The sequence below is a fragment of the Aethalodelphis obliquidens genome, unplaced genomic scaffold (genome assembly GCF_003676395.1).
Source record: "Aethalodelphis obliquidens isolate GAN/ISIS:26980383/991018 unplaced genomic scaffold, ASM367639v1 scaffold1, whole genome shotgun sequence".
NCBI classification, from domain to species: Eukaryota; Metazoa; Chordata; class Mammalia; order Artiodactyla; family Delphinidae; genus Aethalodelphis; species Aethalodelphis obliquidens.
Window position 1 is genome coordinate 14,345,974 of NW_020837945.1, and position 26,260 is coordinate 14,372,233.

Sequence of the window (26,260 nt, forward strand, 5' to 3'; positions counted from 1 at the left end):
TAAGACTACAAACAAATAACTGTGACCTTTGGTTTTGTCGTGGGTTAGAAATGAATATTTTTATATAAAATAGTTACAAATTGTAAGGTGTATTAAATTGACTACATCATATAATTCCGGAAGGAAAGTTAATCATAAATACATTCTAAAATATTTGAGAAATTGAAATGGGGATATTCAGTAAGAACTTAGATTTTAGTGAGTTAGATTTGGTGAGAATTCCAGTTCTCCCAGCTTTACAGGCATATAAGAAATCAAATGAAATTTCTAATTGATTTATAAATGAAACATCTAACACATTCCAGCACTTATTAGCAAGTAATCCCAACATTTTCCATACAATCTGTTATACAAGTTTGATGGAGTCCCAATTGCTACTATTTTTTTAGTTCTGTTGATAACATTTGTTTAGAAGAAAACAAACAAAAAGAAAATGAAATTCAAAAACAATGCAAATATTCTCTTGTTACCACATTCAACTAAATGTTTAAGGAGCTGATCACTCCTGAATCAGCAGTTATGCTCCAAACTTTTATCCATTATGTCAAGGACAACATTACTGAAAGATACAGATGACCTAGATTCTCACCCACAGGGTAACCATATGTCTTGGTTTATTCCATTTGTCTCAGCATCCAGTCTCATTTGGTAATTGTCTTAGATTTTTCACTTTTTATTTATAATGAATAATTGAGTTAACATAAGTGATGATCAGTTTAGGAAACCACTTTGCTTTTCCTATGGTTTCATCTAGTGGAGTATGAAATACATGTATAGTGTACAGAGTTTTCACTTTAACCAGTGTTAAATCTGAAAGAAGACAAGCCGTATCCTATCCTTTCTTTGGTCATCCTGCCTGAACAAAATGGAACTACTCCTTTTATTGCAGAGGGACCATGGAAAACAAATTACACTCAGATACAAGCGGTAGGACAGCTCACATGTTCAAATCTTGCTGGAGGGTCATTTGTCATTCTAACCTAGTCAGTACTGCTACGGCTCTTTCCACAGCCTGCAAGATGCAATAATACACCCCAAACTACCAGTTGGTGGAGATAGTGGGGAATTTAGAATTACTGATTAGGTGTACATAAAATATGGGCCTAAAATTGAGGGTGGCACACAGCATATAAGTATTAATCTAAATGTTCTTGCTACAGTGGCTTGGCCACATGTCGTATTGTTTAAATCTACAACTATTCATTTAATTGTTTGGGAGCATCTTTCTTCTTTAACCTTTGCAAAAAAATATCTTTTTAGGAGCAAAGAGCTAAAGCTAAAAGTTCATATTTAATTTAAAAATGTGAATACTTAATATCTATTACTAAAGCAAATTGATGGTGAATATATGACTTGTACAGCAATTCAATAACATTAACTCTCCACCACTGGGGTCAGAAATATCACTTACCACATGAAAAATAAAAGAGGCAATTTTGCTGAAGAAGCATCAGTATCTATTTCAAAAGATAGAAATTTTAAGATGATTATTTCCAAAGATAATTATTTATCACTAGTAGTTGCAAAAGCTGTGTTAATATATCACTCTGATGCATACATTTCATTTAGGTCACATAACTATTCTAAATCATTTTCACTCATGTTAAATCCTAAGTTTTCTTGTGGAAGTAAAAACAAACAGGGCTTCCCTGGTGGCGCAGTGGTTGAGAATCCGCCTGCCAATGCAGGGGACACGGCTTCATGCCCCGGTCCAGGAAGATCCCACATGCCGCGAGTGGCTGGGCCCGTGAGCCACGGCCGCTGAGCCTGCGCGTCAGGAAAGAACAAGAAAAGATTAATTCAAGAGATTGGATTCTACTAGATCTTTGATGTATAACCTTGGGCAAGATTCTAATTCTTTTTGACTTTTCATTCCTTCATGCCTAGAAAGATCTATATGACACAATATCTGTCTTTCTCACAAGGATGTTTGAGCATTAAATGCAAGTGGTATATCTGGTACCTTTGTATTCTCTGTTATATCCTCATTTTCTCACCTATGATCCCAGGCACAGCTATGGTGAACAATTTCATGCAGGTTTCAACCCTCTTTGCACAGTCTCTCCCTTCATGCATAGACAACTTTTCTTTCACTCTCTACCTCGGTTTCTCAGAGGGCACAGCCAGGAAAACAAAAGGAACACACTATGAATCCTCTTTGCACAGGTAATGACGTTCCAGAAAAGTGACAAACATCAGGGACAACATTCTAGCAATGGGAAACAGAAGCTGATGCATAAATGCTTCCCCCTGTTGATCAGATCCTGGGGTGGACAATTCCAAAAGTCATTCTATACATTCCTAAAAAGGCCCTGAACGATTGAGTCCCCAGTGCCCACCATAAAGTCAACCAAAAAATATGTCCCTTTGTGAAATTTTCGTCTTTCATTCTTTCACCTTCCATGGTCTCCCAAACTAGCTCCCTGGGGTCTCGTGGCAAATACACTGTCTGCACCCAAGGTTTTGACTTCAGCTCTGCTTTCGGGGAGAGAGGGGTTCAGGCTAAGACTAATGGATACAAATGTTTGTTCAGCATTGCTCAGGTGTGTTGCTCTTAGTTGATGCACTTTGAACCTTGGAGAAGCATCAGGAGGTTTTCCCACACCGCCTCAACCCAGTTACTCCCCACTTAAGGTCATTGTGCATCTCTTTACATATGTTCATAGGGACGGCTCACGAATGGATCATGCTCAGAGACCAGGCTCAGGGAAGGATCATGGCATTTATGCCAAGCAACAGGGAGCAAAACATCTATCTTAGCAGTTGTTTAAGGCTCATCTTTTCTCTTAGCTGAAAATCCACACTCAGATACTAGACTTTCAGGTATGCTTTTGGTCTATGTTTAACCTTATCTTATAAGTTATATTGTATTCTTGTTGCCTGCATTTCTAGTTTTGTGCCAATTTCTCTGTTTTCCTTTATCAGCAGAAATCCATGCCTCCATTCTCAGGCAAGTGTCACTGATATTGAGACATACAAAATATGGACCTCCAGGAAATAAATACTCCCAGTAGGGAACATATGCACTGACAAAAGAAATTTGCTCAAATCTATCAAAATGTGTGTTCCCAAACCCAGTTTCAGAGTCATATTGGTCTTTATTTTAAATTCCCAAATCCTAAATAAACTATAGGCAAATAATAATAAGCCGAACAATATATTTCGGTGCTAGATGACAATATAAATTTATCAGATTAAGGTTTTCATTTTCAACTGCTCTTCCAAGAAAATCCAATAGCATATTTTCTATCAATAGTACAGATATTAGGACTTCATACTGGGTTATTCATTAAATTCAGAGTCTCTCAAAAGTTGATGATGCAAGAAACTGATGATTTTAGAATAAAAGAACAGTGGTAAATGGTGAGAATGAAAATGATGGCTGTACTGAGTAGAGACTTTGATCTCAATACTCGAAAGGATCTCGACCCTCAACAAGTTGAACGATAGAAAGCAAATCCACGTGTTGTTCTGTAACACGATGATCGGCAGCTACTGGAGGCAAAGTTGGTTGGACGGAAGAATCTGGATCCACAGCCCAGGGAAGGGAAGCCACAGACTCCATGACCCCGGGGTTTGAGGCCATGGAATCCATAGCCCAGTGAGTAGCAGCTTCTGGGTCCAGAGCTCAGGGAACTTCAGCTGCTGGACCTAAAGCCCAGACACCCAGCATAAGTTGTCCAACAAGGACTGCAGAGACTGGAGGGCCTGGGGCAGTAGCAGGATGTCTGGCAGGGACTGGACACCACAAGGGACATCTGGCACCTGATGGGCTCATAACAGGTCTCCTGACTGTAGAAAGAGGAGCCCAGCTGTCAGGTGCTGGGAGAGCAGAGGTCAGTGCTGTAGACCAGGTTGCTGGGGTGGAAGGAGACTGGGTAGCACAAGTGACCTCCAAGGGAGTGGAAGGAGAAATTTCCAGAGAGGCAATTATGGGACATGTTGACAGGAGATGTGAGTTCAGCTGAGTTACTGTGAGAAGATTCTAAGTTTGAATGTCACTCCTGCACTATGGCATTTATATACTTTCAGCAATAGGTGTGACACCTATGGGATCATGGGCCCTACATTAGATTTCCTCTTTTTCATATGTGTAATTCAATAGTCTTCTCTGTAATTGCAGTTGCATTCGAATAGTTTTCCGCATTTGTTTTTATGGGTGCTGTATTTTGTTGTTATAGCCAAAGCCAATGGACTACTGCTGTGTCAGAAATGCTGACTCTTTTACATTAATGCACATCCCATCATGGCCAGGAAAGCAACAAGACTAGGAAAGCTTTTCCTCTGGTTTATGCTAATCTGATTCCTGTGTATCCACATCTGGTTTTGCTGGTAGATGCTTTCCTCCTAAGAGTGGGGAGTGAGACAAAATCAATTTTCTTCTGGTACAATGGATCAGAGGCACAGTTTCTAGCTGGATAGAATCCTTCCTGGAATGATCCGCCGTGTCAACATTCATTCCCATTCTCCAAAATCACTTGGTGGTAATCTGTTATGGCAGCAATAGAAAACTAATACACCAAGTATCACAGTTACATTGTGTCTTTAATCTGATGAAGAGAGACCAAAAATAAATAAAACAGAGACTGAGAGAGAAATGGCTAGAAACTGAAAGACACTTTGCTGTGTATGTAAAGATAAGATGACAAAAAAAACAAAAACAAAAACAAAAAACGGCCCAGTTGAAATAGTACCAAGGAAGATCAATCTGGGCCCATCTCTATTCAGCCAGGAAGGAATAGTCTGATGAGGGGAGGAAACAAATGAAAGTGAAACAGAGAAGGCTCAGGATTTTGTTTTTTCTATTGCACTAAAATTACTATCTGTTTCCTAATGTCTTTTTAATTAAAATTTTCAAAATTAGTATATTTTATGAATTTTCATATGTTGTTCCTTTGCAGAGCTGCAGTTTGAAGGTGTTTTTTTTTTTTTTTTGCGATACGCGGGCCTCTCACTGTTGTGGCCTATTCCGTTGCGGAGTACAGGCTCCGGACGCGCAGGCTCAGAGGTTATGGCTCACGGGCCCAGCCACTCCGCAGCATGATCCTCCCAGATCGTGGCGTGAACCCGTGTCCCCTGCATCGGCAGGCGGACTCTCAACCACTGCGCCACCAGGGAAGCTCAGTTTGAAGGTTTTTTTTTTTCTTTCCAGTTCTCTTTTCCTCTGCAGAACGTATGAATCTCTCTCTCTTCTCTCTTTCTGTCCCCACAGTAGCATTTTTCTTTCCTCCTTTTTCTGTGCTTAACTTAGATTTTCTCTTCTGTTTTTTCATATATATATATATATATATATATATATATATATGTGTGTATATATATATATATATACATATATGTGTATATATATATAGCCTCTACTTAACTACAGATTATAAGCTTAAAAACAAAATTTGCTAGATTTTTCATATTCTGAGAGTATAAACAGATACTTTCTAGTTCATTCACAAAATATTTAATGTTAGAATAAAACCAGTTAAATTATATTCCAGACTCGAGGAAATATAGTGTTATGGTTGATGGCAATATTTTCTTATTTTATTTTCTAATAAAACTGTTATAAACTTACAAAAAATAATAATGTTAAAAATATTGAATTTTATCAATAAAATCTATGGCAACTGGGCTTCCCTGGTGGCGCAGTGGTTGAGAGTCCACCTGCCGATGCAGGGGACACGGGTTCGTGCCCCGGTCCGGGAAGATCCCACATGCCGCGGAGCGGCTGGGCCCGTGAGCCATGGCCGCTGAGCCTGCGCGTCCGGAGCCTGTGCTCCGCGACGGGAGAGGCCACAACAGTGAGAGGCCCGCATACCGCAAAAAAAACCAAAAAACAAACAAAAAAAAACTATGGCAACTTTAAAAGTAACATAATGTAGACCTTATAGAAGGAAGAGGACCGAGGAAAGAAGTAAATACAACCAATTCAAATAGTTACTTGGTGAGTCCTTTATTTTCTGTTCTTCAAGACCAGAATTCATTTCTTCTTGCTTTGTGCCTCAGCAAGTAGGTAAAATGTCTAATTGATACAATACTGTGGACACTATTCCTTCCCCATTTTTTCTGTTTTCAAACATAACTCTAAAAGTATTCTGATATTGGCCAAAGGGTACAAGATGTTAATTATGCAGGATGAACACATTCTGCAGATCTGATGTACAGCCTGGTAACTATAGTTAATGATAACACTAATACTATTTTGTATACTTGATATTTCCTAAGAGAGATGATCTTAAGTGTTCTCACCACACGTACACACACAAATTGTAACCACATGAAGTGATGGATATGTTAGTTTGATTTCAGTGATCATTTCACAATATATACCTATAGCAAAATGCCACATTGTACACTATATATATCAACTGTTATCTGTCATTTATACTTCAATAAAGCTGGACAAAATTTTTTAAATGTTTGAATATAAAATGCCTGAGTTAAAAGGGGAGCATAAATTTATCTGGCAAAACTGGGAAATTAAGTGAATTTGTCTTCAGTTACTCCAGTTTCCTTGTTCAAGGACTATTCCCTGAGAAGAGGTATTCTTCTCTTCCCTTTGCTCTAAATTGCTAAATTTTCATCTACCTTAAATTAATATAAATTCAAGAAGAATTTGTAAACTCCCTAATCATGGACGAAATTAAGCCCAGAGATTATATTGTTTGTTCTATGTACCATAAACCTCCACCATTATTTTTGTTCTTTTTTTTTAAACTGAGTTATTTATAACAAAAAATGAGATATATATTTCACGTAAAATTTAACACTTTGAGCTGTGATCCTGTGACTTCTGATTTTTTAATTGCAGAGTCTAAACCCTTATGTTATGAACAAAGTTGTTTTGATATGTGAGATGTGTTTCCAGCAGAATCTCATCCATAGTTAAAAGTTACAATGGTCGGCACCCAGCTACTACTCTTCTCCAAATTACCAGTCAACTTGTCACTAACCTGCTGGGGATCTTTCTTTTATTAATCATCTAGGTTTGAAACAATAAACAAAAGCCAATACTTCTTATATAAAGATCCCCTTTAATCACTATCTATTATTACCTATTAGCCACAAAATATGTTCTTTATTATTATCCAACATAGATTAGAAGTCTTTTGGATTCTGTGTTCTTAAAAATATATTCATTGAACAAAGATATCATGGCTGCCTTTCTTAAATGTGTCACATGCAATACTAAAGCACATTTCCCTTTGTAATATATTCTTGGTATTTTTCCCTAGGACTTTAAAATTACAATTTATTTATTTTTATTAAATTATGGTTGATTTAGAATACTGCATTAGTTTCAGGTGTACAGCACAGATTCACTTATAATGTACATATTATATATATATTCCTTTTCAGATTTTTTCTCTTATAAGTTATAAAATATTGAGTATAGTTCCTTGTGTTATAATTACAATTTTACAAGGTGGAGAAACATCAAAGATTTTTCAGTAAATGTATTAATGAGACATCCAAGTATTTTTCTATAAATTATCTGGAAACAAAGCTTGAGAACATGGTTTCAAGGGCAAGTTTTTTACTTGGGAGGTGATCACAGTAAACACCTGCAGTGGGTGGGAAGATTGACAGGGAATGGAAGGAAAGCAGTACAGTGTGCATTACTAAGCCAGGCACCACTGTAGACATTTGGAGCTCAGTTCTAGTGGAGGATTCCCTGTGCAGGGGCTCAGCATGCCCTGGGAAGTGAAAAGGTCCTTAGACAGAGCTTTACAGATGCGCTGAAGAATCAGCCTTCAGAATATACAGATGTACCCAGGAGACATAGGCAGGGTGTGGACAGCTTCCGTTGGGAGTGGGGTGTCACTTAGAAAAGCAAAGATGCAATAAATATGGAACAGAACAAGATAAGGTCTGGAAGGTTAAAACGGGATGAGAAAATCAGAAAGGTATGAAGGCACGTGGTGAGTGTAGGCCATGTTGTAACAGTGTAAGGCATGGGAAGTGGTACGGGGGTGGGAGACAGGGTTAGAAAGAAAGGTTGATACTCACAACAGCAGCTTTAAATTCCATGACTTCTGGTGTCATCTATTACTACTTAAACTGCTGTAACAGACTTTTAAATGGTCACCTTCACTGTAGCTACTCCCTTATTTGAAATGCTCTTATGTATTCTAAACATAAATAAACCTTTCAAAATTACATAAAATTTGCAAGCTAACATTGTTTAAAACATTGAACAATTCCTTTCAATGAGAATAGAAAAGCTGGAGAAATTAAAAAAAAAAATCTGTGTTTGAAAACTTCAGAGACATATCAAAATGTTCCAGAGTCACAGGGATACTATATGGGTCAGAACTGAAATCAAAAGAAACGAGCCTATATCTGGAGTTTGCTATTCCCTTCAAATTATATGTTGATTTTGGAAGTAGTGACTAAGAAGCTGAGAGAATTTTCATAAACTAACAGGGCTAGAGAAATAAAATTAGAATTTTGGACTTACCAAAGAGTTGGGACCATGGAAAATATCCCAGACCATGGAGAACAAGTTCATAGAAGTAAAACTGAGTTGCTAATAGACAGCTTCCTATAAGAACTGAAGCCCAGGTTTGAATTCTCTCAATCCCTCTTTGGATTAAAATAATCTAGAATTCTGACATCTTTATCCTAGCAGCCTTCCAAAAATATAAGCAAATCTTTCTGGAGGGAGGTAAAGTCACCCAGGTTCTTAAAATATATATGAAATATCTATTACTCTAAAAATATAGCAGGAATATGAGAAAATAAGACTGGAACAAAACAGAACAGCAGAAAATAGAATCTGAAATACACAATCCATATAATGGACCTGTCAAAATCAGACATTAAAATACCTATGTAAAGAATTTAACAATAAGAAATAGGAAAATACTATTATCAAGGAATATTTATGTTTAAAGAATTAAAGATAAGATTGAAGATTTTGACAGAAAACTGAAAACTAAACAACAGAAACTAATTGAAATTTTTAGAAATTTACAAAATAATAACTGATTTGGAAAACCTAATTTATATGTTTTATCAGGGGATTAAACATTGCTGAATAGACAATTAGTGAATTAGAAGATGGAATAGAAGGAAATTCCCAAAGTAAAGCATAAAAAGACAAAAAGATTGAAAATAGAGAAAAGACTGTAAGGGGCATATATAACATAGTTTAATAGTGTATTTTGCTTATAATTAGAATCTCAGGGAAAAAAGGAAATAAGAATGGGACAGAAAAAATACTTGAAGAGACTATAGTTGACAATTTATCAAAATTGATGAAAGACATCATCTCACATATGAAATAGTAATGAGGAAAATAAGAAGAGCTGGCCTAAGGTTGAGATGGCTGAAAGATGATGGGCTTTAGCAAACGTTACCCAGAGACAGCCTGCAACAAATGCGCCAAAGCTGAACTTCCAAACAGTTTTCTTTGATTATTAAATAACTGAAATAATTTTATTTGTTAACCTGGGTTGGCATGTACAAGACAGAATGTTCAGTCAGAATGCTTTACTACCCACCAACCAATTAGTTTAATTCCAAAAATGTGTAAACAAGATTCAACATACTCAGATTACCTGCATTTTTCCCTCACCAGAATCTACCCTTTGTATTTTAAATCTTATCTTGCCTTTGCTTCTTTAAGACAAAGTTTAATGACTGTCTTCCTTACATTTAAAGTAAGCATTTAGAATATTTAACATGCAAGACAGATAAATGCATCTGGGAATTCTTTGACACACAGATTAAGGAACCATCACAAATTTCAAACACAATAAATACAAAGAAAAAGATGGCTCACGCTGTCACACCAAAAAAAAAAATGACAATCTACAAAGAGAAATATACAAATCCACAATCACAATTAGAAATTTAATACTCTTCTTTCACTTCTGAAACAGATGACAGACAAACAAACAATAAGGGCATAGAAAATATTAATGACATGATTAGCAAATATGGCCTAAGTAACATGCATAAAACATTGTGGTCAAAACTTCAGAATATCAGTTATGTTCAAATGCCCACAAAGCATTTACCAAAATAGATCATATGCTTATCATAGTGGTATAAGCTAAGAAGAAATAGCAACTAGAACAACAGAATTAACTAGTAAATCCTCATATATTTGGAAATTAAGCATTATGCTTATAAACAATCCATCCTCAAAGAAGAAAACACAATAAAATATAAAATATCAAAATTAAACTATGCTTAGTAGGAAAGTTATAGCCTTAAATGCATATATTTTAGAAGAATGGCTGAAAATCACTGAATCCATATCCACACTAAGGAGTGAAAATTGGAAAGTACATTAATCCCAGATTAAGCAAAAGAGTGAACTAACAAAAGGGCAGAATTTACTGTTAAAAAAAATAAGGAAATGGAGAATCAGTAACACCAGATAGATTCTTGGCAACAAATCCGTAAGGCCTGGAAGAGACATAGTTGGGCTGGCAAAAGTCACTCCATAACTTACTGTGTTAGTACAGGTCATTCATGAAGCAGACACCAAGATGGAATTAAAGGTACAAGGATTGTATTGGGAAATGTCTGTGGGAGAAAAGAGCTGGGAGAGGGAGTGAAGAAGGCTAGGAGATGTCAGACTTCCATACGAGTCTGACCAGAGTGAAGAAGAGAGGGAAGGACATGCCCCAGGTAGCCACAGATTAAAGATAGTTCCTCAAGGCCATTGGAGAATCCTCAGTTGTTGGCCATCAGAGGATTCCATGTGTCTCTGCTATGCTCAGTCATTGCCCGGCAGCAGTCACATGAATAGGAAGGCTTCCATGCCAATGAAGTGCTAGATTTCAGACCATAGCATGGCGGGGGGGAGCCTTGGTCAATCAAGCCTCCTGCAGATGAAGATCTGAGAAGTAAATTCTCAGGGCTGCTACACATACAGATGAGAATCTGTTAAGACTACAGGTCTCATATCAGATACACTGAATCTAAAACTCAATTTTTCCTTCCCTCATCTCAATATTTCTTAGCTCTTTGATTCTCTTCATAAGGGTCCAAACTGGCCTGGATTTGTGACTCTGTCTTGGTTCTGTCTCTCACTGTCACTATGTCTCCAAATAATTGTCCAAGTTTCTCTCTGGTTGTAGCCATCAGTGATATTCAATTTGTCCTGGCTGATATTTTTTCCTCTCCATTGTATCTGAGACACATGTGTAATAGAATGTAATAGATGTGTAATAATTTTGGAGAATGAGAAAACATAGGGACAAGTAAGGTCAGTATTTAGTAGATTCCTCATTCAAGCCAAAGTTGCACCTTTGATCCATTGGCAAAGAAGAGATATAATTTTATCTTATTTAACCACCATTTGAGAAAAGTGTTTTCTCATCATTGCCAGACATAAAGCACACAAGTATTATGACAAGAGGAAAAGGAAAATGATGCTTATCTCACCATTTCCTGACTATGATGGGATAAGCATTAGTGTGAAACAGTCATAGCATTTCTGACATAGTGTAGTTCATTGGCCTGGGCTATAACACCAAAATTATAGCACCCATAAATACAATATGGAGAAAATGATTCCAACTGCAATTACAGAGAAGATTACTGAGTTACACACATGTAAACGAGGGAGCACAAATATGTAAAAAATGACCCTGTAGGTTACCACACCTACTGCTGAGAGTATATATATACACACCTGTCCAGAAGGTTAAATTCAAACTCAGAATCTTCTCCCTGTAACTCAACTGAGCTCATACCTCCTGTCAGCATGTCCTACAACGGCTGCCCTGGAAACTTCCCTCCTGCTCCCTTGGAGGCTATCTGCGCTGCCCAGGCTCCTTCCAGCCTAGCAACCTGGTCTACAGCACTGACCTCTGCTCTCCTAGCACCTGCCTGCTGGGCTCCTCTCTATTACGAAGCTGTCAGGAGATCTGCTATGAGCCCATCAGGTTCCAGACATCTTGTGTGATGTCCTTTCCCTGCCAGACATCCTGCTACCGCCCCAGGACCTCCAGGCTCTGCAGTTCCTGCTGGACAACTTACGCTGGGTGTCTGGGCTTTAAGTCCAGCAGTTGCCTCTCCCTGAGCTCTGGATACAGAAGCTGCTACTCAATGGGCTTTGGATCCCATGGCTTCAGACCCCTGGGTTATGGAGTCTGTGGCTTCCCTTCTCTGGGCTGTGGATCCAGATTCTGGCACCCAGTCACGGAGTTTCCGTTCATCTTGTTACTGGCCAATCTGTAGATCTGGCTTCTACTGATTAATTTGTAGAAGAGTCAAATCCATTAAGAAATTTAGATTCTGTACTGTGATTATCTATTATCTTAATTTCCTCCATTGAAAAGTATTCTAATGTTCCCCGATAACCGGCAACTCTTTACCTCTCCAGCCCTCGAACACTGGGTGATAGATTAACTCTGTCAACCTACAAAATTAATGAGAAATTCAAATTGAATTGTTGATAGAATTTATGGTTTTGTACTTCTCCCAAAGATAGATAAAATCAAATAATTTGATTTTAATAAATTCTTTATTCTGCTATCCAAATATGCTGTGAATATTGTTATTTACTAGTAATGTGTCAGCTAAGATTTGTATTGTCATTGCTTCTTTTAATGGGCTTTGGTAAGGTCAGATTTGGGGGACTATGCACTAATTTTGATTAGGCTTAGATATTTTTCTTTTTTTTAAGCAAGAGTTTTCCCCGGATGCCCACAGTTTCTTGGTACAGACTTTCTCTAAAAGAAAATCCAAGTGATTTGAATACCTTTATTCACACAATAAACACGGACCATGCATCTCTAAAGGTATTATATATGAGAATGGTTTTAAGAGTGTAGGAAGAAAATTTAGACTTCTATGATGAGGCATGGGCATAAAGGGTATTAAAATGGAAGACTAGTGTGTGGGTGTACATTTTTAGACTAGGAGCACCTCTGAGCTTTAGATAATCACAGTGGTGGAAATTTTCTCATTTTTTTAATTGACTAAATCCCTGTACCCCAGTTACTATTTTCAGTCTGCTCTAATTATCACCATTTGTATAAGAAGGCAGGCAACAAACTTAGATGGGAAGGAACTAGGCTCAGCAGGTGTGAGGTTGCACCTGGGTTCTTAGCCAACATAGAAACTGAATCTAACTGCAAACAAGAAAGCTTTAATATTATCAGAAATGAATGTTTCAATTGTATATTGAAATAAAATTGGATATTCTTTATTTTATGCCATTCTTCTGACATCCAAGTGTTACACAAAGTAACATACTGACATAATATAATAATAACTGGAAACTTAATATCCATATAAAACAAGTAATGTTCAATTTTTTTCTTATCTTTATTTTATAAGATTCTCAAACATCCCTGAAATTAGAAAATGGGTTGCAGGGTATGAGAGGCTTAGCAAAATCTAGTCTTATAAGTATTTCTCAGTCTTCTCATCACGTTCTCTTTACTTCTTCCTTTACGACCAACGTGATAAAATATAAAACATAAAGGAGTTAAATAGAATTTTACAAGATTACACAGCAAGTTATAGTAGAGTGACGAAGTAGAATGACTTTATTCCATCCAACTGTACCATTCTCTCTTTTCTCTTCCCTCATATGCTCCTTCTCTGCCTCACCTTCTTATTCCTCTTCCTTCTCCTCCCCCATGTTTAGGAACTAGTTATGGTGACTGTATAGTTAGAAGGAAAAAAATAAAAGAATAATGAAAAATAATTGGAAAAAAATTCATCAGCCACTGCATTATAAAAATTTAAATGATAAACAGTAAATCCTCTGTAAAGTGTCCTGCTTATGAATCTTAATGATTCAAGGTCATCTCATGTGCATAATCTCCAACCAAAGAAATAATCAAATTTTAAACTTCAAAACATAAGCAACTGCAGAACACTCATGGGGAACAACTGAAGCTGTTGGCCAAGCTGATGCCTCATCTATTAATGTCTCTCAATTTGAGATGCAGGAGTGGAAAGTTTTCTGACTTTAGGAATATACTAATATCTTAGTTTTTAAATTATTGCTATAACAAATTATATCAAATAAGCCATACATATATATATATGTACATATACATATACACATAATAGCTTAAACAACAATTTATTATAATTCTGTAGGACAAAATTCAGGCAGTCTCACTGGACTAATATCATGGTGCTGGAAGGACTACATTTCTTTCCAGAGGATCTAGGGGAAAACCTATTTACTTACCTTTTATTTGTTTTCTAGAGGCCATCCGAATTCCTTAGCCAATGTCCCACTTCCTCCATCTTCAAAGCCATCAATGGTGGGTTAAATCCTTACAGTGTATGACTCTGACCTACTCTTCTGCCTCTCTCTTCCATTTTTAAGGATGCTTATAATCATGTTGGGTCCACCTGGCAATCTCTGTTTTAACATCAACTGGTTAGCAACTTTAATTACATCTGCTACTTTCATTACCTTTGTCACATAACATAACATATTCAAAAGGTATATAAATAACGTTAAGGGGCCATTATTCTTCCTATCAAAACTAGTAAACAAGCAAATTTATAAAAACAGCTCAAAGATTTATTAAGTGTAACTAGCAGTATAATGAAGTGATCACAAATAAACACTAAAATTCAATGGTGGAGACAATGAATTTATAATACTACAATTATGTCTGAAATTAAATATAATATCCCACTTCAGGTAGATAGTCAGAATAAGAAAACTGTATTAGTTTTACAACAAGAAACACAACTCCTGAACTGATGTCTTGCCTTTACCACTCAGAAAACTGCATCTTCCTCTGTTCCAAGTCTCTGGCACATTATAAATTTCCCAGAGTAAAGATTTTATTCTTTCTCTATTTCATCAATTAATTATAGTATAGTGAATAATATAGTGGTCATCCAGATTTCATTAACTTAATCCCACTCTGCACAACTAAGAGGACACCAGCTGGCACTTATCTGGCTTCTAGCTTCCAAATTCCTCCTGGTGCATGCTTCCACAGATGGCTAACACCATGGACTGTGAACCCAGGGGTTTGAGTCCCAAGCTGCTGTCCACACAACTAAATTCCCAGAAGCTGCTGATTATCTGTCTATCAACTTGCTTCCAGTTCTGATTTCCAAGAATAAATATACCCAGTTTCCCAGGAAATTCTCTCATGAATCATTTCTAGGCACTTGATATAACAATTTCTGTTTATCAATGTTTATCTCATTAGTAATTACAGAGAACAACTTTATCCTTCCCAACTCCCTGTACCCATGTTTTTGTTTTTGTTTTCTTAATTAGTCACACCTCAGAACACATTGTCAAACATTTTGCCAGTATTACTATTTTCACAATGTTTTCATTAAACCTCTACCATGAGCCAAAATCTCTGCTATGGGAATATATTGTTGAATATATCTTTTAAAATAAAATTGTTTTGTGTATTACTCCATAATGAAAAATAAAGTAAGAAAATGTGTGCTCTTTGTTCTAACAGGACTGAAAGTCTAACAGAGAAAGCAAATATAAAATAATGAGCTGTGAATGAGTCCTTGATGCTACAATAACATACATCAAGGGCACCTCATCTTGTCTTAGAAGTCAAGAAAAGATTCCCAGAGGAACTGCATTTGAAACAGGTCTAAGGAATAAGTAGGGCATAGATAGGTGGGGCTTGCAGAAGTGTTTTTAGGACCAAAGTCTTGATATGTGCATTCTAAAACTAAAAGCCATTTTGTCTGGTCATTGAGGGGAAAGGAAGGAATGACTTGAAATTAGACCAGAAAAATTTTGGGGCCATTTTTCTCCATGTCTTTAGTGCTAATTCAGCATTGCATTTTCTTCTAAAAGCAACAAGAACTGTTGAATGGTTTTAAGCAGAGGTATAAGATTGTTGCACAACACATTTTTCCCTTTTTTTTTTTTTTAATTCTTTAACTGTATCCAGTGATTTTAATACCATGTGTTGAAAATACATTTTTCTGCATTTGAATTGATTTGGCATCTTTGTAAAAAGAAATCGACAGTATACTTGTGCATCTATTTCAGAATTCTATTCTGTTCCCCCGAATAATCACCTATACATTTTGCTGTACCATAATTTCTTAATATATCTGTATATTAAGTCCTGAAATGAAATAATAAAAGACTTCCACATTTAATTCTCTTTTTAAATATTATTTTGCCTGCTCTCATATAAATTTTAGAATCAGGTTTTCAATTTCTATTAAAATGCCTGCTGGCATTGTTGTTCAGAATATATTGAATCAAAATGTAAAATGGATGGCTAGTGGGAAGCAGCTGCATACCACAGGGAGATCAGCTCCATGCTTTGTGACCACTTAGAGGGGTGGGATAGGGAGGATGGGAGGGAGATGCAAGAGGGAAGAGTTATGGGGATATATGTATATGTATAGCTGACTCACTTTGTTATAAAGCAGAAACTAACACACCGTGGTAAAGCAATTATACTCCAATAAGGATGTTAGAAAAAAAAAAAAGCTTTGAATCCGGCCTCTGTATCCCAACACCAAATTAAATCTCAGAGACAGAGTTTTGGGTGAAGTAGAAAAGAATAGTTTTATTGCTTTGCCAGGCAAAGGGGGACACAGCAGGCTAGTGCCCTCAAAACTGTGTGTCCCAAGAACTGGGGGGGAGGGGAGTGGCTGTAAGGAGTTTTATAATCAAGGGGCAGGGTTACTAATAGGGACCGTGGTGCATGCAGGGCCCACATTCCCTCAATCCAGAGATCATCTGGTGTCAAGTGATGAGGGTTGAACTGTGACCTTCTCTGGAATGAAGAATGCTTCATCAAGTAGTTAACATCTTCCATTTGGTGGTGGTTTTAGTTCTGCAGAAGAGCTCAAATATATTGTTATGTGTTTCCCTTGAGGGGGAACCAGGACTCTGCCCCAAGTCTGTACTCGGTGTTTCTTGACTGCTCTTCCCTTATCTCTGCATCCCCTCCCTTTCCTGATTAGCAACGGTTTGAACCTGCCCTTTGGAACTCAGGAAAGGGGACACAGAAAGGCTTTTGTGCCCAGGAACTGCACAGGGCCCTGCTCAGTTTCAGAGGTAGGGGTTGGCTGTTTCTAGATTGTTGTATGGGATTGGGACAGTTTCTTGAGAAATAATGATAAAAGTTTTTATACTTTGATACTTATATATTTAAATGAGACTTTATTATATTTAACTTCAGCACCAGTTGTGATATTACAAATTTATTCTTTCCAACATTATAATTACTAGTTGTGTATGAGTACTTCACTTTATGGCTGTATAAATATTACTGAAACTATCCCTGATTCTTCTTTAAAACTAAGTTTGCTTTTTAACTAGAGTACTTCCAGAGGCCAGAGAACCACTTTCACATCTGAAATATGCAGGTAATTTTTAATCATCAGAGGCTGCTCTGACTTAACCAAAGTGGGCATTTGCATATGGGGATAACTTGGATTATCACATTTTCAAAACTTATGGAAGTTATAAACAAAATATGATTATGTTCATAGGGGAGCAACCCGATATTACTATTTCAATTTCTGTCAGGGATGCCAAACAAAATTTCTATATTTTCTCTCATTATTTTGATCCCTTTAGATTTCCCAGTAATAGTCTAAAAACCATGAATATTTCCCAAGCATTCTAATAGTGATGATGATGGTGATGATGAGGAGGAGGAGAAGAAGAGAGAGAAATGACTGAAGGGGAGAGAAGATGAGATCGCGTGGCACAACTGAAATTACATTAAAATGAAATAGGAGGGCTTGCCTGGTGGCGCAGTGATTGAGAGTCCGCCTGCCGATGCGGGGGGCACGGGTTCATGCCCCGGTCCGGAAGGATCCCACATGCTGCAGAGCGGCTGGGCCCGTTGGCCATGGCCGCTGAGCCCGGGCGTCTGGAGCCTGTGCTACACAACGGGAGAGGCCACAACAGTGAGAGGCCCATGTACCGCAAAACAAAACAAAACAAAATGAATTGATATCGCCCCTTAAAGATTTTGTCAATCTGGACTTCCCTGGTGGGGCAGTGGTTGAGAGTCCGCCTGCCGATGCAGGGGACACGGGTTCGTGCCCCGGTCCGGCAAGATCCCACATGCCACGGAGGCCACAACAGTGAGAGGCCTGCGTACTGCAAAAGAAAAAAAGAAAATGAAATAGGAATTAGGAGTTCTGTTGTTAGCCTTACCATTAACTTCCTGAGAGACCAAGAAACGAATGCTTCTAGTTCTCAAATTCTACATCTGTACAATAAGTAAGTTCAGCTTGGGGATCTATACAGTTACTTGTGTCACTCATATTTAATGTACTTAGGAAGAGAGTGAGACATTTTCATTTCCTTAAAGAAATGCCATCTTTGGCAAGTCTGGTTCTCTTTGAGCCACTCTCTTCTTAAATGCTAAAAGGACCTTAAAATATAATGAGCAAATTCCTCGCAGGTCTGCTTGAAGGTATAATGAAATACTAACGCTTAGGAAATTTCTTTAGATTCCTTGACTCTACACAAAGATAGCATTTTATTTTTATGTTTGGCTCATTTACAGCAAGTTATATTTTTAGCAACTTATTATTTCCTGAAATTATATGTATATTTATAAAAACTTAGAAAATAACCATAAAAAATCAAACAGTATCCAATTTCATGGTGAGAGGCAACCAAAACGGACATATGGGCAGTTCTAGAAGCTCATTTTCAGCTGCTTTGAGTTTGAGACTTGGGAAGGCATTGAGATGAAACAAATGCCTTCTGAACCTGACCCTTCTAGAGCTTCTAGAGCAGCCCATGTATCTGTTTTGGTTTTATCTCACCTGGGTTTAGATATAACCTCCTTACATACACTTAAGAGAAATGAATCAGACTAGAAACTGGTTGTTGAAATGAAAAATTCAGATACTTTTGCCAACCAAAATGAGGCTAATTCAATGATAGTTAATGAAAGATCATAGGCATTTTTTCCTCAAGTTTACAAATGTATACTAATTCTTCATTTACTTTTTTTTATATGACCTGGAACATATGAACTAAATTATTTCCTTGTTTTTCCTAATTCTGTCCTTCTGCAGATACAAACACATAGTCAATTGTTCATGAGTGAATTCAGCTCTCCTCTGCTTCGGAGATTTATAGTCAGAGAAAGTTGTGCCTTCAGTGAAATTCCAGGAAATTACCATATTAAGACACTTAAAATTCTGAAGACATTAGTTTAGACCTTGCACAGAGTTAGGATTTCAAAGCCCATTCACAGGGGAATATTGATCTTTTGTTTTAATCCCACAAATGGACAAGAGAACAAAATTAGAAAATAAACAGATAACAAACCACCACATTGTTTTTGAATTAAGGGGTTTATTACATTTAATTCATGTGAATTTCATTTTGAGGAGAAAATCTATTGAAATAAATTCTATCACAAATGGTGACATTAGACGTTAAATTTGGTTTATTGTTCAGTTTACTGCTGGCAATACATTTTTAAAAGGTGAGAAATCAGTAGATATCAGATAAAAATAAACTACAAATTTTAAATAAAAAGAACCTCATATGGCTGTAAATTAACACCATTCATAAAAATTCAAACATCAAAGAAAAAAATGGATGAAAATTTGGAAATATTTTAAAATGCATAATGATATAACCCAGTAAAATTTGAGAGGTACAGCTGTTTAGAAGGAAAATTTTAGATTTTAAAGTATATATAACAATTCAAGAAAGCTTGAAATCAATTATTTTAGTACTTTATATGAGGAACTTAGAAAAAAATAGCAATTTAAACCAAAAGTAAATTTAAGATAGAAATAAGAAAGGAAAGAACAGAAATCAATGAAATAGAAGTCAAATATAAAACAGAGAAAAAAAACAAGGTCAAAATTTAGATTTTGAGAAAATCAATTATTTTAATTTTTAAAAGAAACATCGTATAAGAAAAGAAGTAACCAATAGCTTCACAAAATTTAAATAATTATTTGGAAAAATATTTATTTTTCTATATTCCAAAGCAGAATTAATTTTTTTTTCATTTTTTCCAGTAGGCAAGGTAAATATCTTAGCCTTCCTCATTCTCCCTCTTTTCCAAACACTTCCTCAAAATAGCCCTGTTGGCAAACTTAAGAGTAACCACAGGATGAGCAGGGAGCAGAACTACTCTTAGACAAAGTGGAAAGTTAATCCATTTGTTTTCAAAGGGTATAGAATCTTAGTTCATAACCTCTGCACCAATCAAAGAGGCTCATGGCCTCATTCTTTACTAGTTTATTTTCATCTTTAATTCTACATTTGTATTAAAGTGAATGATGAGGGTTATCAGTTGAAGGAGACTTCCCAGGAACTCAGAACCTGGTCAACCCAGCTCCAGTCTTGTATTGATTATTCTGTACAGTGTAGGTTTCCAGGGGCAGCTTTTTTTTTTTTTAAGAAAAAAACATAATTATAAAACTGGGCATTTCCAAAATATGTGTGGTCTTTACCATGGAAATATTGACTTGCAAGTTTTTTTGTTTGTGAGTCTGTGTTCCTTAGATATGGATCCAATTCTTTCTGATATGAGAAGTGCTATTGATAGATTATAGTACTTTTTCAACTGCACCCACTTCTGGAAATTGTTGATCAAATCAGGCAGGGTCAAATTAATTATTTTACAGAAAATTTTTGAGGATAAAATTTTTCTGAAAATTTTTATTTTTTCTTTATTTTTGAAGGATATTTTGAACTGATATAGGCTGACTTTTTTAAAAAAACTTAAATCTTTAACTTTCTGTTTGAGAATATCCATTAGGTTGTTGTTGTTGTTTTTAAATGTACATATCTCTTAAAATTCCCTATATATTTATTAGTTATATCCATCTTTTTCTTAAATTATTCACATATCCATCATGAGCATTTTAGCCAACTAATTCTAATAAGTGTGTTAAATGTGAATTTCCTCTTATTGATTGTTATTCTTTTGATGGGGGCAGTAACACTTACATACTTTCTGACATTTTTTTGTAATGTTTTATTGCATTATGACATTGTATATAAAAGAACAGTGTATCTTGTAGTATAAATATTTATATTTTTGTACACATATGATTATATAATTATGTAATTGATACACATATATACACACAAATATATATATGAAAATATTTTGATTTAATGTTTTCAAGAGAATGTAAGTCCTTTTTTCTGTATGTTAGATGGGTCAAGGGCTTATCAGTAATGTTCTTCTAATAACTGAGTTAGGCAGGCACCGTCTCTATTTTTTTTAATTTTTTAATTTAATTTAATTTATTTTTTATACAGCAGGTTCTTATTAGTTATCCATTTTATGCATATTAGTGTATATATGTCATCTGATTTTAATCAGCTTGATTGAACCTCTAGTTTGCCTATACTTTGACCAGGTATTCTGACACTCCCTTATCTGAGCTCATTATTATATTTTATTTCAGCTGGGAGGGATATTGGCCCACAGTTTCAGACTGTTTTAGTTTGCCTTTGAAGTCATTTGAGTTTTGTACATTTTAGTTACTGTATTTTACAGTTTTTGCATTTTTCATTTTCATCTTTATATATTCAAGCACTCTGTCAAAATTCTTAAACTCGTCTTTAATTTCTTAAGAAAAATAACCACAATTATTTTTGTGTATATTTCTAATATGTTCATTATCTGGATCTCCTGTAGACTTGTTTGTACTCTATGTTGTCTCTGTTCTTGTCTTGCTTTTTTTTGCAGTATTGATAGTTTTTAATCAATTACTATAGGTAATTAGAGGTCTATTTGCAGAATTTACTCTGGAAGTACCAAGCTGGGGTAAGATTAGTAATATTGTCATATCATCAAGATGGATGTAATTCAAAGGTTGACTTCAGTTCCTGTGAAACATATTCTGTTTGTATACCCTTAAAATTCTAGTGGAGTTTTAAAATCCTATAATGTTTCAAAATCCTAGAATGTTTACCAATATCCCCAGTTCCTTACAATGCCATGGGAGTCTAATTCTGTTCATTCACACTATGAGCCCATTGACGTTTTTGGATTTAGTGGGCAACTCTAGGAAGAAATCAGCCCAAATACCAACATTTCTTTTGACTTAAAACCTCTCCTAATTTTGATCTAGCAGTTCTTAGCCTGGTAATGCTCCAGTGTTTGTGCACAGATTATTTTATCCAGTTTTACTAGCGTTCTAGTAGTGATTTGAACTACCCACTCTGATGCTGACAAAAGTTATACTTGGTAAATGATATCATGTTACACTTCTATATATAAGGATGGTTGGTAAAAATATTTATTTTACAATATATGCAAAATTATTTAGAATAGACAAGAAATCTGGTGTGAGAATTATCACTGGAAGTCGGTTCCATTAAATTTAATAGGTGGAGAGGAAACCTAGGATTAATGTCATTAATGTCATTCAAAATTCAAACTTCAAAATGATGGAGTAACGTGCAGCCATTAGAAATGCTATCTAAACCTATTTACCAAATGACTTAATTGCCCATTGTAAATTAATTGCCCATATATTCCCTGAACATACCAGGTAACTTTATATCTCTCTGCTTTGTCCATTCCATTTTATTTTTCCAAACTTTTTCGATTCTATCCTATACTACTTCTGTTTTTGCTTTTAATAGGAGGTTCCATCTTTTAGGAAAATTGTGAACATCAATTTCTCTGTAAGACTGGGATCTTTGGCCGGATCTTGAGTCCCTTTGAACTTCCATTGCCTCATGTTTAAAAAACAAACAAACAAACAAACATGTAGCACACAAAAGTTATGTTCCTCTGAGTGCTATTTAAAGTTCTAAAGAAATAATGACTTGAAAATCTCTTTGAACGTTTATTTAGCTCAACACAAAGATAATGCCCTTTTATTATTAGGTTTGTCTCCTTTTCAAAATGTGTCCAACAGCAATGTACCATTTTCTGAAATCTGTGTCCTATAAAAAAGATTAGCACATGACTATAAAAAAGTAAAAGAAAAGGATATCCATTTTTTGCTGACATAAAGGTTGTGGTTCTCAGCCATATGTAGCCTGAGCCACTGGAAAGCATAGAGATAAAAACTCACACATCCTGAATCAAAATTCTTCACAACAAGAATAATTGGCTTCCTTCTTACATGCTGTAAAAAAATGACTTTCATGGAAAAGTACTTACGGAGATTCAAAAAGTCGGTCACTTTTACCAACCAACTTTGGATGAACTTAATAGAAGTTATTTAAGATTTATATTTAGTATTTTCTGAAAATATACAGACACAAGTTAGATTTATATTTAATTTTTGTTTTATGTGCAAACCTAGAACTATATCTAAATTTTATTCTTTCTCTCTGCATTCCATACATATCCATTAACTTTCGTGATTTTCTTCTCCTGTGAAGAGAGGTATAAGGACACATGATTTAAAGAACAAGGCTTTTATAGCTCTTGAGATGTTTATTTGTACTGTCTAATAATAATAACATATATGGATGCCAGAATAAATGTGTTTATTTACTTAAGATAATTAGATACTGTTAAATTTTGAAGGATATCTAATAATTGGATGATTTCCATCACCAATGCAGGTATATGATTTAAAGTTTAGGTTTGTTACTTAGTTTTACATTCTACAAGACCAAATCTGTAAGTTAGGTTGGGTGGCTGGCTGCAGAGTGAGTGAACAGCCAGTCTTTGGGGACCATGAAGAGGGTTGTTTCTTGTAAGAATAAAATAGTTGTCATTTGAGGTTTCCCTGGTGGCGCAGTGGTTGAGAGTCCGCCTGCTGATTCAAGGGACACGAGTTCGTGCCCCGGTCTGGGAAGATCCCACATGTCGCGGAGTGGCTAGGCCCATGAGCCATGGCCGCTGAGCCTGCGCGTCCGGAGCCTGTGCTCCGCAACCGGAGAGGCCACAACAGTGAGAGGTCCGCGTACCGCAAAAAAAAAAAAAAAGTTGTCATTCTACCAAAAGATCTAGACATTCAATAAATTGGTCTTTAGAAGCCAGATCCACAGATAGGCCGAAAATCAAAATAGGTTGGGTGGCAGAATCTGGATCCATAGCCCAAGGTAGGAGAGCCCTGGACTCCATAACCCAGGGGTCTGAAGCCACTGGATCCACAGCCCAGTGAGTAGCAGCTTCTGGATCCAGAGCTCAGGGAGCAGCCTCTGCTGGACCTAAAACCCAGAGACCCAGCATATATTGTCTAACAGGGATGGTAGAGAGTGGAGGTCCTCGGACAGTAGCAGGATGTCTGGCAAGGACTGGACACCGCACTGAATGGCTGGCACATTGTGGGCTCATAGCAGGTCTCCTGACAGCTACTGTAGAGAGAGGAACCCAGCTGGCAGGTGCTGGGAGAGTAGAGATCAGTGCTATAGACCAGGTTGCTGGAGTAGAAGGAGTCTGGGTAGTGCAGATGACTCCCAAGGGAGCTGGAGGAGAAGTTTCCAGAGCAGCAGTTGTAGGACATGTTGACAGGGGATGTGAGTTCAGCTGAATTAGACTGACAGTATTTTGTGGCATTAGACTGAGAATATTCTGTGGTATTTATATACTCTAAGAAATAGGTGTTTACAGCTACAAGGTCACCATTCCTACATGTCTGCTCCCTCATGTGCATAGTATTACTTCAATCATCATTTCTGTAATTGCAGCTGCATAGTTCCCTACACATTGTATTTATGGGTGCTATAATAGTTTTGGTTACAACACAAAGCCAATAAGCTAGTCATGTCACAAATGTTATGACCGTTTTATATTAATGACCATCCCATCACAGCCAAGAATGTCGCTCCTTCCTGGTATACGCTGCATGTGTATCTGAGTCTGGCTTTGCTGGGGTATGCATTCCTTCTAAGGGTGGAGATCAAAATGGTACCATCTTTCTTTTTTATTTGGTTAGAGGCATAGCTTTGGCCTTCTAAAAAGCCTTCTAAAGATTGAAACTACTTGTGACTATTCATTTTTTTCTCCAAAATTAATTTCCAAGTATTAAATATTAATGCAGATATCTCATATCCAATGGAGAAAGCCCAGCAATGTTACAAATGGAATGGAGGAGAGCTACTAACAGAGGGAACCCTGGGTCTAAAGCCATTGGATCCACAGTCTAATGAGTAGCAGTTTCCAGATCCAGAGCTCAGGAAGTTGCAGCTGCTGAACCTAAATCCCAGAGACCCAGGGTAAGTTTTCCAGCAGAGTGTGGAAGTCCTTGGGTGGTAGCAGGATGTCTGGCAGCGACTAGACACCACACAGGATGTCTGGCACCTGGTGGGCTCACAGCAGTTCTCCTAACTGTAGAGAGAGGAGTTCAGCTGGCAGGTGTTGGGAGAGTAGAGGTCAGTGCTGTAGACCAGGTTGCTGGCGTAAAAGGAACCACGGGAGAAGCCTGGCTAGCACTGGTAGCCCCCAAGGGAGTGGGAGGAGAAGTTTCCAGAGCAGCAATTGTAGGACATCTTGACGGGAGATATGAGTTCAGCAGAAATACACTGAGAATATTCTGAGGTCTAAGGTCATCTTGTGGACTGGGTAATTATATACTCTTGTCAATGGTTCGGCACAGTACTGGTGCAATCCTCTCACATTGTTCACTCCTCTTCTGCATGTGTGTAATTCATTAATCGTCTCTGTAATTGCAGTTGACTAGTTTCCTACTTAATCTATTTACTGGTGCCATGATTTGTTATAACACAAAGCCAATGACCATTCCTGTACAGAAATTCTAGGACAATTTGTCAGTTATCTTCATCCTATTAAGGCCAGGAAAGCCCATTTTTTACTTCCTGGCCATGACTCCATGTATATCTACTCCTGCTTTGCTCTGGGATTTCTTCTGTCACTTTTCTACCATGTCAAGTGATCAGTGGCATAACTTTGTTTTTTATAAGGATGCTTCTAATGATTGATTCTACTTGTCACTACTGATTCACATTCTTCAAATTTATTTTCCATCTATCACATATTATTATACAGTGCTCCTCATATCCAATGGAGGGAAGAAAAATAACACATAATGAGAAATGGTTAGAAACAGAAAGGAATCAGGCAAACATTTAAAGACAAAGTGACTCCAGAAGACTGAATTAAGATGGAACCACAGGAAGAAACTGATTTGGGGCATGTGAAGAGGGAGTGGGGATAATGATGGTAGTTTGAGCTGGGAAAAGGGATGAAGAGACAGGGATTTCAGGTATCTCTTCTACTTGCTTTGAGACTATGGATCTAAATGCCATTAGAAAAAAACACTTTAAAAATGAATATAATTTATATATTTTCATATATTTTTATTTACCTCATAAAAATTTTAAAAGAACCTGGGTTCTGCATCCTAGAACAACTCAGGCTTTTCTCTGTTCATACTGTGAATGATT

The 26,260-nt window shown here is 36.7% G+C and overlaps 2 protein-coding genes and 2 pseudogenes across 2 annotated transcripts; 1 reads left to right on the plus strand and 3 right to left on the minus strand.

Annotated features, from left to right (window-relative positions):
* Nucleotides 1–3,431: 3,431 nt before the first annotated feature.
* LOC113611749 (keratin-associated protein 13-2-like) lies at nt 3,432–3,992 on the minus strand (annotated as a pseudogene).
* A 7,673-nt stretch (nt 3,993–11,665) lies between these two features.
* Nucleotides 11,666–12,208, plus strand: LOC113612361 (keratin-associated protein 13-1-like; annotated as a pseudogene).
* Nucleotides 12,209–23,883: 11,675 nt separating this feature from the next.
* LOC113621585 (keratin-associated protein 13-1-like) lies at nt 23,884–24,384 on the minus strand. The gene is given in 1 exon segment (XM_027108617.1): nt 23,884–24,384. A coding segment is annotated over 1 exon segment (477 nt). The 5' UTR covers nt 24,361–24,384.
* Nucleotides 24,385–25,166: 782 nt separating this feature from the next.
* On the minus strand, nt 25,167–25,345 carry KRTAP23-1 (keratin associated protein 23-1). Its single transcript, XM_027109812.1, is given in 2 exon segments — nt 25,167–25,231; nt 25,234–25,345. Coding segments are annotated over 2 exon segments (177 nt in total).
* Between the last annotated feature and the right edge of the window lie 915 nt (nt 25,346–26,260).